The sequence below is a fragment of the Microcebus murinus genome, chromosome X (assembly GCF_040939455.1).
Source record: "Microcebus murinus isolate Inina chromosome X, M.murinus_Inina_mat1.0, whole genome shotgun sequence".
NCBI lineage: Eukaryota > Metazoa > Chordata > Mammalia > Primates > Cheirogaleidae > Microcebus > Microcebus murinus.
In genome coordinates this window covers 105,648,957-105,665,138 of record NC_134136.1, presented here as the reverse complement: position 1 = coordinate 105,665,138, position 16,182 = coordinate 105,648,957, and the positions used below count along the sequence as shown (strand labels likewise).

At 37.3% G+C, this 16,182-nt stretch overlaps 1 protein-coding gene across 19 annotated transcripts in view; it reads left to right on the top strand.

The window, feature by feature from the left end:
- Positions 1 to 16,182, top strand: part of DMD (dystrophin) — a 2,109,452-nt gene that overhangs the window by 2,074,836 nt on the left and 18,434 nt on the right. For all 19 annotated transcript variants that reach the window (XM_012756891.3, XM_012756894.3, XM_012756895.3 and 16 more), the window contains 2 exons: positions 6,060 to 6,303; positions 7,535 to 7,658. In XM_012756891.3, the coding sequence (XP_012612345.1) occupies positions 6,060 to 6,303; positions 7,535 to 7,658 (368 nt within the window). The remainder of the gene's footprint in view (positions 1 to 6,059; positions 6,304 to 7,534; positions 7,659 to 16,182) is intronic.

Here is a 16,182-nt window from a genome sequence, read left to right as displayed (position 1 = left end):
GGGGGTACAAATGCTTAGGTTACATATATTGCCTTTGCCCCGCCCGAGTCAGAGCTTTAATTGTGTCCATCCCCTAGAACAGGCGTCCTCAAACTACAGCTGGTGGGCCACATAAGGGCCGCCTAGCACATTTATCAGGCCCTCCGGGTGTTTTTGCCACCACTGCCTGTCCTGCTTAGCAGCCGACTCATCCCGGGCCCACAGTGCGCACTCTCCAACGGTCTGAGGGACAGTGAACTGGCCCCCTGTTTAAAAAGGTTGAGGACCCCTGCCCTAGAGAGTATACACCGCACCCATTAGATGTGACTATACCCATCCTGCCCCACACTGAATGAATATTATTACTAAAGAGCTAAAAGTAGATCTCATAAACACTTATAAGTATCTTAAGAGAGAATTTAGACTCAAATCAAAGAACTTTGTATTTTACTTGGTTGCTGGCCAAGATGCCTCTTTTGAGCCATTTCTGGCTTTTAGAGCCTTTGGCATGGTAACTTGTCTTAACTCAGAGTTTCAGGAAGAAAAACTAATCCTGCAAAACCAAGATTGCTATTGAGCTTACTAGGAGGTTTATGTATGCCATGTGTTTGTTTAGGAAAAAGGCACTTGTTTGACTCATTTAATCCTAGTCTAGTAAATTAAGGTTTTGAATTAATATTGAGAGAACCTTGACTATACATCTACAAAATCAGTATGTCCTGGTAGGCTTCTGATTAAGATCACATTAGCTCTTGCTCTAAGGTATCTTCCTCTGCTCCTACCATTTATCTGGTGGTAGATAATAGACGGAGTGGAAAAATGATGTGAAAAAGACATAGCTGGGTTTTAAAGCAAGATGAACATCTATATTATGGACCAGAAATGAGAAGGAAAAAAAGTAAAATCAAAGCAAGGCACAGTGAGCAACAAGTGGAGCTAAGTCTGTGGGCTTTTATCTCCTGCTATAATAACAGGGATTAAAATTCTCCTTGCAAGGTAGGGAACCAGAACCAGGACTACTGTTCGAAATCAGGGCCTTGTAAGAACATACCTGAAGCAACACAGGCACATACACACTCATACTTAACAGGAACATGAAAAGGAATGATTTTGATGCTGCAGGGAACTGGAGTTTATATGCAGCCATGAACCTAATGTAAAGAACCGAGGGAAGAAGTGAAGAGTGCAAGAGAGGAAAATATAAAGGAAAACACACACACACACATGCATGCACACACACACAGAGACATATTGCAAAATATGTCTCCAAACCAGGATTCAAAACTTTTTTATAGAAGTAAGATAGCCCCCCAAAAAATTAGCCATCAAAGGCTGAATTAAAGTAAAAGTCTAGATTAAAGTAAAATAATAGAACAGCACAAAAAAGATTGCTTTTTAAGTCCATTTAGGATGCTCAAAGACATAAATAACCAAATACCATTAACTAAAATAGTAAGAAACTAAGAAACAAATGGATAGAGTAGATAGATCTGAGAAAAGATATTTTTGACAGTAAACTGAAGTTACTAAACTCAATAGACATGATAAATTTTAGGCTGGATGGACCCAGTCAGAGAAGGTAATGGTTAGGGTTAATAAGGTGATGCTGAGGATTTTACTATGCACAGCGCTAAGAGGAAAAGATAAGGCAAATAAATGAGCAATTAAGAGAAATGTAGAGTTGACCACAAGCCTCTAAAATATACCTTAGTAGGTATATTTTAGAGGTTTATTTAGGGGTATATTCAAGGGATTTCAGAAGAAGAGAATGGAAGAAATGGCAGAGAAACAATATTTGAAGCTATAATAGCTGAGAATCTTCCAGAATTAAAGAAGGATGTGAGTCTTTAAGGAAATGGGCTCCCAAGGGAAATTTCAAACATCTGGGAAAGAAAGAAAGGCCTACATAGAGCAATTGGTATTCTTTGCAGCTCAGCTTTGAGAAGCCCTGGCTGATTAAAATGAGCCTTTTCTGTTTTTCACTGAAAAACGCAAAAACAGAAATGTAATGTGTTGTAGATACTAAACCATGTTTTCTGAACAAAGGCACTTATAAATAACTCATAAAAGGAGAGTTTTGTGGACAGCTAGACCCACAGGATCAAGATAGATACCAAGGAAGATCTCTCTGGAAAAGGTAGTTTCCTGTCAGCATCTTTGTGAAAAGGAGGTGGGAAGACAGTAATTGTTTGTTGTTCTATCCTGAAGTCCATGTCTAAAAACAGTATTTTCAAAAAGAACATCATGGATTTCTAACCAATCTGGTAGAAAGAAAAAAACTGAATAGGATTCTGGATAAAAAAAGTGTTATCAGTTGGAACATTTCATTGAAAGCAGTTTCAGTGGATAACTGCAAGGGAAAAAATTAGAAGCTATTTCCTATGGAATGAAACCTTTTAAACATTGGATGCTATTTCAAGTGTACAGAAACATTTAGCTGATTGCCAGTTAAGTGGTCAGAAATTGGATTTAATTAATGTGGACAACTACATGTATCTGTTCACACCCAGGGGACTAGTGTGCAAAATCTGACTGAAGGTAAACTTATTTTGATAAATCTTTTCTTATCACTGCTTTGTCAGAGCACATTGCTATGAAACAAACAGCACAAACTACTATCTTGAAGATTGATAGTGATAGGATTTCAATCAGTACAGATAAGAGATTCTTTTCTGTAGATGAATAAGATTGTACATTGATTTCCTATGTGACTTTAAACTCCTGAAAAACTTGTAATTTTAGGTACAAGGGAGAGCTCAAAACAAAACAAAATAAAGAAAAAAAACAACCAAGAGTACAGTGGATTTTATTTCTGCTTTAATGTGGAGATCCAACATTTTGAAACAGCATTTGGGAGGGTATGCTATGCCCTGTGGAATGTTCATTCCAGGCATGGAACAACAGAAAATATTTTCCTAATAGGAAGCCTGGTCATGAGATTATCTTAGCTTCTCAGACTGAACAATGGGAACTTTTTTCCTATTCACTATTTCCATCTCATGCCTTTTCTCATAGATATAGATCACACATATTTGTAGATAAGAATTTCTCTCATCTGATGAAATATTGCCTGTGAACAACAGAAATCTGTCATCTTGTTTATCTTATTTTGGTATTTATCATAACTGGAATAAGATAGCAAGAGTTATGATCAGTCACTGGGTATCAAATATCAGAAGTATCCTCAATTGAAATTGTATTCTCAGTAATTTCTAAAACATTTGGGACCTTTACATATGTTAATAATGTTTGTTTGTATTTCTTTGGACATTGATCAAATAAAACCAAAAGAAAGTGGAATAGTCACAGAAATTGTAATAAAATAAAAATTCATGGCAATAAACATTATTAGGTACAAAAAGTATACTATATAAGAAACAATCCAAGAACAATCAAGATCTTTTATGCATCTAATTACATAGGCCCAAAAATATATAAAATGAATTATGACAGAATTAAAAGGGGAAACTAAAAAATCCATAATTATATTTCAATACTCCTATAACAAAAATTGATAGCTATAAGGAATCAAAAAATTAGTAAAGACAAACAATTTGAACAACAAAATTAGCACACTCTCTATATTTTGTCTCCATCTTTCAAATGGGAAAAGATACTTTTTTTCAAATACTCAATGAACATTTTTAGCAAGTAACTATGAACTAGGTCACAAAAAGAAGTCTTGCTAAATTTGAAAGGATCAGTATCATATAGGTGTTCTCTGATTAAAATGCAATTAAATTAGAAGTATGCTGTAAAAATATAAGGAAAAAATCTTTGGAAATATAAAAACACTCCTAAATGATGATGGGTTAAATTTTAAAAAATCACAATAGGAATTATAAAATGTAAGCAACTGAATAAATCAAGTGATATATATCAAAAATTTTGGCATACAATTAAAGTGGTACCAAGAAGGAAATTTATAACCATATATATATTAAAAAGCAGCAAAAATTCTTAAAAAATGATTTAAGCATTCAACCTGTAAAGCAAGAGGAAATAAAACAGAGTAAAATACAAAATATAATTTATGGACATGAAATAAGACCAGAATCAGTGAGGAGCTTCACCACGTTCCTGGACGTGAAGACACTATTATGAACTTAATCCTTCCCAGTTAATCTATAAATTCAATATAATTCAAACCCAAAATTTCAACAAACATTTTCATGAAATATGAAAATATGATACTAAAGTCATAGAGAACATCAAAGGGGTCAGAATAGCCAAGCCAATTTTCAGGAAGAATGAAGTGAGGCTGGGAGGGCCTACCAGACACCAACAGATTTAAAGCTATAATGTGGGAGCTGTGAGCTGCATGGAGAGATATACAAATAGACCAACAGAATAGAATAGAGAGCTCAGACTCACACCTGTGTATTTATGGACACTTGATGTTTTGCAGAAGCATCGTTAGGAATCAGTGGGGAATAGAAGAACTATACAATGCATGGGGCTGGCTTAAGAGTTTGTCTATGGGGGGAAAGTAAAATTAGATCATATGTTCACAGCAAGCACAAAAATAGATTCTGGGTAAAGTCCTAAATGTGAAAAACAAAATTTCAAACTTTAAAATGTAGATGTAAGGGAAGAGTTTCTTAAACAAAATATAAAAAACAGGAAACATGGAGGAATATGTTAAAATTTAAAATTTTTTGTGCCACAGGATGCCATAAGCAAAGTTAAAGATAAGCTACACTAAGATTAAAGGGCAGGAGATAGTATTTGCCATGCACATAACTGACAATGGATATGTATCTAGAATATGTCCAGAACTTTAATAAGAAAATGAAAATACAACAGGAAAATGAGTAAAGGAAACATGAAAAGCCACTTAACATGAAAGAAGTTCAACCTTACCAGTAATCAAGGATGTACAAACTAAAATGTACCATCAGATTGGCCAAAACTTAAATGTCTGCTAACACCAAGTATTTGATCAGGAGGTGGCCAAATGAAAAACCTCATTCACTACTGGAGAGAGAATAAATTGGTAAAACCACTTATAGCAAGTTGGTGACATGTAGCAATATTCAAGATGTTGCTAAGACCCAACAATTCCACACCAAAATATATTCCGTAAAGAGTCTCTTAAACAGGTATCCAAGGAGACAGGTATAAGGAAGTTCATTGCATCATTATTTGTAATAGTGAAAAGTCGGAAACAGCTTTAACGTCCATGGACAGGAGAATGTTGTTGGCATATTCAAGCAACAGAATAAAACCTTACAGCAGTTAAAATAGCAACTATTGTGTATTGACATGGATAAATCTCCAAAATGGTGTTGAAGGCAAAAAGCAACTCTAAGAACGGTATGTACATTCTTAAACATAACGTTCTTAAATGTGAAGTTTAAGAACATGCAACATAATGCTATTTGATTGCATTGTGTAAAATGGCCATTTTTGTAGGTAAAAAACAGGCGACTATAAGCTTCTTTATTAGTCTAATTTAATATTTGTGGATACATTCGTAGTAATGATGGAATTCAGCATGGCATTATTTCCTTGGGGTGATGGTGAGAAGGGAATGGTGTGGTGTTGAGGAGGGCACACGGGGGAACTTTAGCTTTGTCATATTTTATTTCTTCAAAAAAGTTTTGAAGAAAATATGGCAAATGGTAAACTTATTGAAGCAGGGTGGTGGGCACATGGGTATATATACTATATTCTTATACATTTCTGTTGAAAATCATTTGCTAATTTTTTAAGCAAACCAAAGTGTGACTAGGAGTATAAAAATAAGACATTATAAAGAAATGCTTACAAAATGATGAAATCCTTTGCTGCTTACTGATGTGAATATAGCACTCATGAGGCTTTTAGTATAATATAAAAAGTTGAAAAGCATGGCTCTCCTCACACACCAGGCAAAAGCTTCAAATTTCGTCTTGTTCTTTTAGCACTGGTAAGATTGTCATCATTAAAACCATTCATTAGTGCCTCTCTTTTGCTTGCTGTTGTTTGGTGGTGGTCAGATGCATCTATCTGCCATGTTATATGAAATTTGATAGTGATATTCAATTTTTTTTCTTTTTCTTTTTCTTTTTTTTTTTTTACTTCTTTGATGTCAACAGGAATCTGCAAGCAGAATATGATCGTCTAAAGCAGCAGCATGAACATAAAGGCCTGTCCCCACTGCCGTCCCCTCCTGAAATGATGCCCACCTCTCCCCAGAGTCCACGGGATGCTGAGCTCATTGCAGAGGCCAAGCTACTGCGTCAACACAAAGGCCGCCTGGAAGCCAGGATGCAAATCCTGGAAGACCACAATAAACAGCTGGAGTCACAGTTACATAGGCTAAGACAGCTGCTGGAGCAAGTGAGGAGAGATGGGATATTTGCGAACATGCATTTCTCCCTGTTAAACAAAATGGAAAAACAGAACTCAGAGTCCTTTTTTAATAAGTGTAACAAGCATTGGGTTTTTTTTTGTTGTTGTTTTTTTTTTTTTTCTTTTTTTGAGACAGAGTTTCGCTTTGTTGCACAGGCTAGAGTGCGGTGGCATCAGCGTAGCTCACAGCAACCTCAAACTCCTGGGCTCAAGCAATCCTCCTGCCTCAGCCTCCTGAGTAGCTGGGACTACAGGCATGCGCCGCCATGCCCAGCTAATTTTTTTTCTATATATATTAGTTGGCCAATTAATTTCTTTCTATTTATAGTAGAGACGGGGTCTCACACTTGCTCAGGCTAGTTTCAAACTCCTGACCTTCAGCGATCCACCTGCCTCGGCCTCCCAGAGTGCTAGGATTACAGGCGTGAGCCACCGCGCCCGGCCACAAGCATTGGTTATTAAATGCTTGGTATGTGCCTGGCAAAGTGCTAGGTATCACAGGATAGAAAAAGAGGAGTAAAACTTGTGTGTCTTTTTATATTTGTTCAAGATTGTTTCCTACCAAGATGTTTTTTGTTTGACCGATTTGAAATACATCTTGGGGGAAAAAATAACAAAATATTTCCACTAGTTTTCTAAAGTGAAAAATTTACCTCTTGAAATGTAACTCTCTTCAGTTATATTTTCTGGTATACCTTTGATTTGTTTTTTCTTCTAATCTCGAACACATAATTTTTAAGCCACCATTGAACACCTAGCAAGATATTACATTGTAATAGGCCCTACATGGACACGGTTATGGCTTTCTGGGAATTTCAAACTTTGAGATATGTTCTCTCTATCTTGTTACTTAATACTTCACAAAAATATGGATTTTCCATTACATTTCTGAGATCTCACATGGTTTCACCATTCTCACATGCCCTTCTAAATCTTTCAGCTATTTAGTCTAATGATTTACAGTTTCGTTCCACTGTGGCTCTAAGTTTTTCTCACATTTATAAGGGAACACAATTCAGATAGAAAGACAACATCCATAGATCATTTCAACTGTGTAATATCCCAAATTCAACAATCTGTGGGTGCTTTCTAGGTAGATAGGGTCAAAATTTCTGAGTCCAGAATATTTATAATATTTTTATATTTATATAATTTTTTATATTTATATATTTGAGTGTTTATTGTGAAAAATAATTCTGCTTTCTTTTGGATGCCTTAGCCCCAGGCAGAAGCCAAGGTGAATGGTACAACGGTGTCCTCTCCTTCTACCTCTCTACAGAGGTCAGACAGCAGTCAGCCCATGCTGCTCCGAGTGGTTGGCAGTCAAACTTCAGAATCCATGGGTAAGCGTCTTATCTACTCCTAGATTTTGTTATCTCAAGATCTGGGATGATGGGCCTAACTTTAAAGTATATAGCAGGCTGTTTCCCCAAAGTTTCAAACTGGCATCCTGCAATCTACAATAAAGCCTAAGCTCATATTTTGCTTGTCTAATATGAGCCCATACCATGCTTTAATTTTATTTTTAAGTTAATTGCCAACATCTAAAAATTGAAGCATTTTATCCATGTTCTTGGATTTCTTGTTTCTTTTAGAAAATTGTGAGAGTTGACCTCATTTTCTTGCCAAAAAAAAAAAAAACCCAATCAATTGGAGTTCAGCTTCAGTATAGTATAGCACAGTATGTTATGGTATGGTATAGTGTAATATGGTATAGTGAAATTTATACCTTGTACTCTCCAGTTTATTGCAATTCTGACTATTTCCTATTGCATTTGTTAAATTAAATTTGCCCTAAAGCTGCCTCCTTACATATTTTAAGTTTGGCCTAAAGGTTTCTTTGTATATAATGAATGTAACCTAATTGAACGAGTAAACAGACTGTAACCTACTCTTGTGCCAGTCACTGAGTTCAAAGGTGGGTAGCTATTCAAACTGTGTTCAAATAAGGCAAACGCTGAGCTGTAACCAATCCACTGTTTCTGTACCTCACTTGTGTTTTCTGTACCTCACTTTCCTTTTTCTTTCTATAAATCTTCAACCACTTGGCAGAGAAGAGTCTCTCTGAACCTATTCTGCTTTGGGGGCTACCCAATTAGTGAATTAATTGCTCTTTGCTAAATTAAACTTTGTTAAATTTAAACAAGCAAAAACAAAAGATCTGGGATTGGTAAAATGTTTGCTCAGGTTCAAATCATCAGCTAAATTACCTAAATACCAGTTCTGGACAACATATTGTCATAAATGCCTCAGGGGACACAATGATGAGTGACATAGTCCTGGCCCTCCAAGAGCCAGCCTTTCAGTGATTCAGAACAAAGCAGAGTGGCATTAAAGTGCCATTGATTTTGGAGACCAGGGATAGCTTTATGACCAATTGATATTTACGAAGCGTTCCCAAAGATGGAGTGGAGACCAGGCATAACTGGAAGAGGGAATGGTGTAAGTGAATGTATTAGGATGAGGAGCTCAGGCCAAGGGTGGGAAACAGCCAATAGTCCGGTTTAGTAGGAAGATAGGGTCCAAGCAGGAAATAGGGGAAAATAAGGCTGCAGAGGAAAGTTGGAGTCACATTATGGTGACTTGAATATTGGTCAGAAGTGTTTGACTCATTTTGGTGTCAGGGAGCCACTGAAAAATCATATTCCAGATAAGAAAGATCTAAAAAGATATAGTTTAGTAGCTGTATCTGGTCCAAAGTAAGACTTTTTTATAGGTGGAAAGATCAGTTAAGAGGCAATTTCAAAGCCCAAGATATGTGAGTTCTGAGGGCCTGTGTTTAAGATATGTGGGGGGAGATATCTGTAAGTCTATTACCTGAAAATAGAGCTTCCCTGGCCTGGAGACTGACTATAAAATGTGAGGAGAGGAAATGAGGGGAGAGGATTTTGTTGGAAGAAGAGAGTGAAACTTCTGATTGTGGATATAATATTTTTGAAGAACCAGCAGGTCTTCTAAGTCATGTCCAGAAAGAAGTTAGAATACAGCTCTATACCTGACATAAGATGGCAGGCTGGGAAGATTTGACAGTGAGCTCCATAGAACTGATTGCTGAAGGGTCTGAGATGAGAAATCTGCAACATAGGTGCTTAGATCCAGTCAGTGCCTTGAGGAAGACCTCCATTTAGGTGATAGAGTAGTGAAGGACGGGGAAGCAGGGATAGGTTCAAAAATATGCTCAAAAGGCCAAATGCTAAAGAGAACTCAGTGGAAATGAAAATAAATCAGTCCATTGGATCAGTGGTCCCCAACCTTTTTGGCACTAGGTACCAGTTTCATGGAAGACAATTTTTCCATGGCCAGAGCAATGGGGAGTGGCTGTAAATACAGATGAAGCTTTGCTTGCTTGCCTGCCGCTCACCTCCCACTGGGCACACCACTCCCCCAAGTTTCATGGAAGACAATTTTTCTGTAGACCCGGGGTTGGGGGGAGGGCAGAAGCAAGGGGGGCTGCAGTGGAGCTCTGTGGCCTACCCGGTCCCTAACAGACCATGGGCTGGTACTGCCCCACGACCCAGGGTTTGGGGACCGCAGCATTGGATCACTGTCAATGCATCAAGCAGAAAGCATTTTCAGCCAAGAAAAGGGAAGTTGGAGAACCTCTGTCTTTTCAATGAACTGAAAGACCAGAGAATCTCAAAAATGAGTGAGGATTAAGGAAAGTGCAGACACTTTTAGAGCATTACCAAGTAACAAGGAGGGCTTAGGTAAAAGTTAGATGAATTGTAGAAGAAATGGTCAATGTGATCTGGTATCATTTTTCAGCAATGTTCTCTGCCTAGGATTGTGTTCTTAGAAAGCTGGAGTTGACGAGGCATCAATGATAAAAGGTTAAAATAAGTGAGGCATTCTACACAGTGGTAATGAATGACTGTGACAGGGATTGCTAGCCAGCTGCTTGCTGGTTTTTCCTGCTGTGCTAGGCTAGACAATAGAGGGTTTTATGAAGAACACAGACACTCAGTCCATCCCCCTCATTTCTCCTTCTCTCTTTTAAGGCCTCACCTGAGTCAGCCCCATGCTCTATCCTTCCAAAACTGGTTCAACTTGACCCTCTCAATCATACCTCACAGAAAAGAAGACACCTGTGAGTCCTGAACTCTATTATTGCCTGGTACAATAGTGTGTTCAGGAATTCATTTCATACTTGAGATCTTCCATGAGAGTAGAATAAAGAGAGGCAAAGTGCCTAACCAAAATTGATAGGACAGAAAGGAAAAGTCAAGGGTGTGAGTGAGTTTTATGGCGAAAAATTAGGAGATTATGGTCAGGAAAATTCCAAAGTTGGACATCCTGGAGGTAAAATGCTTTCAGGCAATTCCTACATGTACAATGTAGCCTCCCAGTGAGCTGCTGAAGATTGTACATGGAGATTATTGAAAGGCAAGGAGTGTAGTTCATGCTGTGTTAATGAGGCCAGGGTGTTGAGCTCTTTATAGTGATGATGGTGACAGACCAGGATGGGAAAGATGTTGAGGAAGGTGGATGAGGGCTCTGAGGAGGTGAGCATTTCTGAGGAAGGAGAGGGGGTGGTTGAAGCACATTTGATGAAGTTCGAGAACCTGGAGCAGTGGGCAGAGGCACATCCTCCTCCAAAGAAGTCAAACCTTGTAGAAAATCCAGGTTTTAGTTCTTTTATGAAGGAAGAGGAAATGTTTGGGGTTGTTTTCCTGACTTTACTACACCTCAGTGAATTAGGGCAATCTCTGTCAGATTTTCTTTCTCCGCATGAGATCAGAATAGAGCTAATGGATTGTTGGGGCTCTGAATTGCATGCTTTTGCAAAGTTTATGCATTCTGAAAACAACTGAGCCTTAGTACCTCTGTTGTTTCTTCAGGATTTTCCCTTTTTCTGAAAGTAAGTAAAGCATATGAAATTAATTTTCATATTTTAGTGGTGAGAGTCAGAGCCTTGGGTGCTCTGAAGAATTAATTATTTAGGCTGTTGAGGCTGTCAAAGAAGTAGCATGCCTGTTAAAGCATCCACATTAAAGTACACATCAGACTGTGGTCCTGAAGATTTGTGGAGCCAAGAAGATCATGGCAGAACTGAATCCATGAGAGAAGTGCTATATTCCAGTGGCTGCACTGAGCCAAGAGATAACTTGCCAATATAAAATAGATAGGCTATGTTGTTAAGTTTGTCCTCTGAAAGAAAAGACTGAACTCAGGGGTACTTTTTTTTTTTTTTTTTAACTGCATGAGCTGACTTCATTTTAAAAAATGACCATCTTCTTGAAGGATGCACACAAGTGTTTAAATGCAATGTGTGTCCTCATGCTTAGAAGGTTTGAGATGTGATAAGGCTGGGATTTGCTGAACCATATTCTGGATAGAGAATTGCATTCTTTAAATATACCACCCTAGTGATTTTCTTTTAGGTGAAATATAGGAGAAGCCATGTTAGGTGATCTGTCTGAAGAGTCTATGTACTTCCTCAAACCATAAAATACTTATCACTGTTAAATCTCTGTGTACCACATCTGTTCTATACAATTCTACTGAGACAGTGTGCTAATGAAGCTTACATTCTATTGGAGGAAATAAACAAATAAAGAAATAGAAATAGAAATTAAGAAGTTTATCCTCTTTTGGCTTTCATGAGCTCCACACACACTTCCTAACTTCTTATCTCTGATGACTCCTAGCCTTCCTCCAGATTACTCTTTTTCAAAGCATTTTATATTTTATTTATTTGCATGTTTGTTTAAAAAATAAATGGTTCCCTGGCTTTTTTTAATTTCAAAGTATTACGGGGGTACAAATGTTTTTGGTTACATGGATTCCTTTTGTAATGCATGAGTCAAGGTTAAAAGTGTGCCCGTCACCCAGGTAGTGTTCATTGTACCCGTTAGGTAGATTTTTGCCCATCCTCTTCTCATCCCCTCGACCAGCTTTTTAAAAAATAAATTTTATTGCATATATTTGATATTTATGACAGAATGGTTTCCTAGCTTTTTATGTAAAGCGATTCCAAACTTATGACAACATTGCAATTAATTCAACATTTTACCACATTTGCTTTACATCTATTTATTTATATACTTTTACATTAATGTGTTGTTGAATATATGCATTTATTTATTTAGATTAACATTTATATATCGATATGTTAACATCTTTATATATACTATATATTTATGTTTTATGTGCTTATTTATCATATTTATATCTGTATATACCATATTGATTAATTTGTTTTTTATTTCACTGACCCATTCAATGATTATGTTTCATACCTAATGACACTTCACCCCTAAACACCTCAGCATGTGTCTTCCAAGGTGAAAGATATTCTCTTACATAATCACAATAAAATTATCACACTAAAGAAATGAACACTGATACAATACTCTTTTGTAATATTCAGTTTTAATTCAAATACCCCCAATTCTGCCAATTAACATTCTCTATAGCTTTTTTTTTTCTTTTTTTTTTGTCATTCAGGATCTAACGAAGGGTCATGCTTTGCATTTTGTTATCAAGTCTCTTCAGTCTCCTTCAATCTAGAACACTTTACCAGCCTCTTTAGATCTTTCATGACACCTACGTTTTAGAAGAGATCAGGCCAGATGTTTTATAGAATGTTCCTCAATTTTAATTTGCCTGCTTGTATTCTCATGATTGGATTCAGGTTAAATTTTTTTTTTTTTTTTTTTTTTTTTTTGAGACAGAGTCTCGCTTTGTTGCCCAGGCTAGAGTGAGTGCCGTGGTGTCAGCCTAACTCACAGCAACCTCAAACTCCTGGGCTCAAGCAATCCTGCTGCCTCAGCCTCCCGAGTAGCTGGGACTACAGGCATGCACCACCATGCCTGGCTAGTTTTTTCTATATATTTTTTTAGTTGGCCAATTAATTTATTTCTATTTATAGTAGAGATGGGGTCTCGCTCTTGCTCAGGCTGGTTTCGAACTCCTGACCTTGAGCGATCCACCGCCTCGGCCTCCCAGAGTGCTAGGATTACAGGCGTGAGCCACCACACCCAGCCTGGTTAAATGTTTTATGCCAGATTACAACACAGGTGATGTGGTATCCTTCTCAGTGCATCAGAGCAAGCCTTTACTCAAGATTCTCTCTCCATCCCCTTCGCTCTTCTTCATGATCCCTGAGCACTCCTTCCTTTCATTCCTTGGTTTCTGCTATGTTGATAATTCTTAGTCAATATTTCTTGCTCATACCTCTCTTCTGAGCATCTTCTGGATAAAACCATGGATAAAAATACAACCCCATCTGAAATCATGATCAACCATCAGTACATCTCTTCCAATTTTCCAGTCTATACAATGCCATTTTCCACACTTTCTCTTTTCTACCTTCCTTAGCCATATCCTATTACCACAAATCCAATCACCAACATCAGTTTGTTTTGTTTCTTATAAAAAAGAGCAAAACTCTTAAATTCAGCTGAGTCTGTGCAAATTTAGCCCTCATCACGTACTACCCGAATAGATAATATGAATACTTTTCTAATTGGTTTGTCTACCTTTGGTCTCTTTCCCTTTCCAAACTATCTTCCAGATGCTTCCAGTTACTCTCCTACCATTCAAATTATATCCTTTTATTCTCCTCCTAAGCATGTTATGACTCCTGCTTGTCTATTGAATAAAGTCCACATTCCTTAACCTGGTCTTCTTTGGCCTTGAGGACAATATGTTCTTAACTTGAAATATCCCATTCTTTCCTTTTCCTCAATGAGATTTCCTTTGTGACTCAATCATGCATTATATCTTATAACTTAATTCTGTCTTGTAGATAGCTATTAGTATTTTTTTTCTCCTTAGAACTCTCAGGAACTTAAGCTCCTTAAAGACAGGACCTATGTCTTGCTCATTGTCCTTACCATTTGAGCACCCTCTATGCAACAAAAATTCAGTAAAGTGCTTGTTGAGTTAATGTTTTAGAAATCAAGCATAATACATTCTCATGTAGATATGGAACAATCTACTCATTTAGGAAATTTAGCTATTAATTTCGATATCTTTCACCACCATTCAAAACTGACCAGCTTTAATAATAATCAGCATCATTATACACCACAATATATTAAAGAGTTATACATAGCATTTCTGTGTAAATTTGAAAGCATCTATCCTAAGTCAGAATGTAAAAAAGTAATTGGAGCTAAGTATCAGGTGCTGGATAGATCATTGTATATTTTCTCCTGGAAAACTGGAGAAAGGCAGGAAAAACTTTTTTTTTTTTTTTTTTGTGAAACATGTAATGGTTTTTTTTTGTTGTTGTTTTTGTTTTTATTTCGGCATATTATGGGGGTACAGATTTTAAGGTTTCAATAAATGCCCTTTGCCCCCCTCCCCCCACAAGTCTGAGTTTCCAGCATGACCATCCCTCAGATGGTGCACATCTCACTTATTATGTATGTATATACCCACCCCCCTCCCCAATACCCTATTACTGTAGTACCTATGTGTCCACTTAGGTGCTACTCAGTTAATACCAGTTTGCTGGTGAATATATGTGGTGCTTGTTTTTAGGCAGGAAAAACTTAAGTAGTAAGGTAATAAAACATCAAGTCAGAAATTGATTAATATCCAAAAATATTGATGGCCATATTTGCTCATACACAGCCACTTTTATAAGAGAAAACAATTTTGTATACACAGCTCCTTTCTTTTAGAGAGAAAATAATTTGTTTAGGTGCAGACAAAATCACAGGAGTAAGGATTCTTGTATTTATTCTGCATAGGATGCATACGTTCTGGCTAAAATCACTTTTTTAAACAAGTAGAACCATTGTCAGCATTTGAATTGAGGGAAGGGAAGCAAGTCAGATGGGATATCATCCCTTCCAGAAAGTCTGAAACCATTGTATGTCTCAGAATATTAAAGAATATCATGCCATGGCAAGCCATTTTATTTCCTTTTTCTGAGACTAAATTGAATCATCCCACTTCTTTTTTCTTCATTTCAGTAGTGATTAAAGGAGACTATCATATTATGCTATATCAAGGTACTATTTTACTTTGACTGTGTCTTCCCTATTTTGAAATAGTCATTTTTAAAATGTTTCACTGATTTCTTTGGACCAACTTAGGACAAACCAAGACAACTATACAGCTAATAATCCAAAAGGAATTTTTATGTGTGTTTGTGGGATTCACCTTGGAGTAGAATCAAGTTTAAGTGTTAATGTTAAAGAATTGCCATTAACTAAGTTTAAAATCCCTCAAACAGTAGCAATATACTTTTGAGTGGGCAATGAATCAGTGAAATAGTGATAAGAACTGGCTGAGTTCCTCGTGTGCACAGTTGGGACTCAATAAGTATTTTCTCGTTGAGTAAATGAAAAGGCCTTTTGAGCAGGGAGCTTGTGGTCACAGGTTCTTTGAGTCAGGAACATTTCAGGGTTACCTATTATATTGTAGCTACGTGATGTATGAGTAGATAACCCATAAACATCATATCTGGGTAGTTTTTTTTTGTTTGTTTTTCAGACTGTCTCACTTTGTTGCCCAGGCTAGAGTGAGTGCCGTGGCGTCAGCCTAGCTCACAGCAACCTCAAATTCCTGGGCTCAAGCAATCCTGCTGCCTCAGCCTCCCAAGTAGCTGGGACTACAGGCATGCGCCACCATGCCTGGCTAATTTTTTCTATATATATCAGTTGGCCAATTAATTTCTTTCTATTTATAGTAGAGACGAGGTCTCGCTCTTGCTCAGGGTGGTTTCGAACTTCTAACCTTGAGCAATCCGCCCGCCTTGGCCTCCCAGAGTGCTAGGATTACAGCCGTGAGCCACCACGCCTGGCCATATCTGGGTAGTTTGATGCCTTGAGACAGTATATCCGTCAGCTATTGCTGTATAGCAAATAACCACAAAATTCTCAAGTTACATATTTCTCATTCATGCATCAG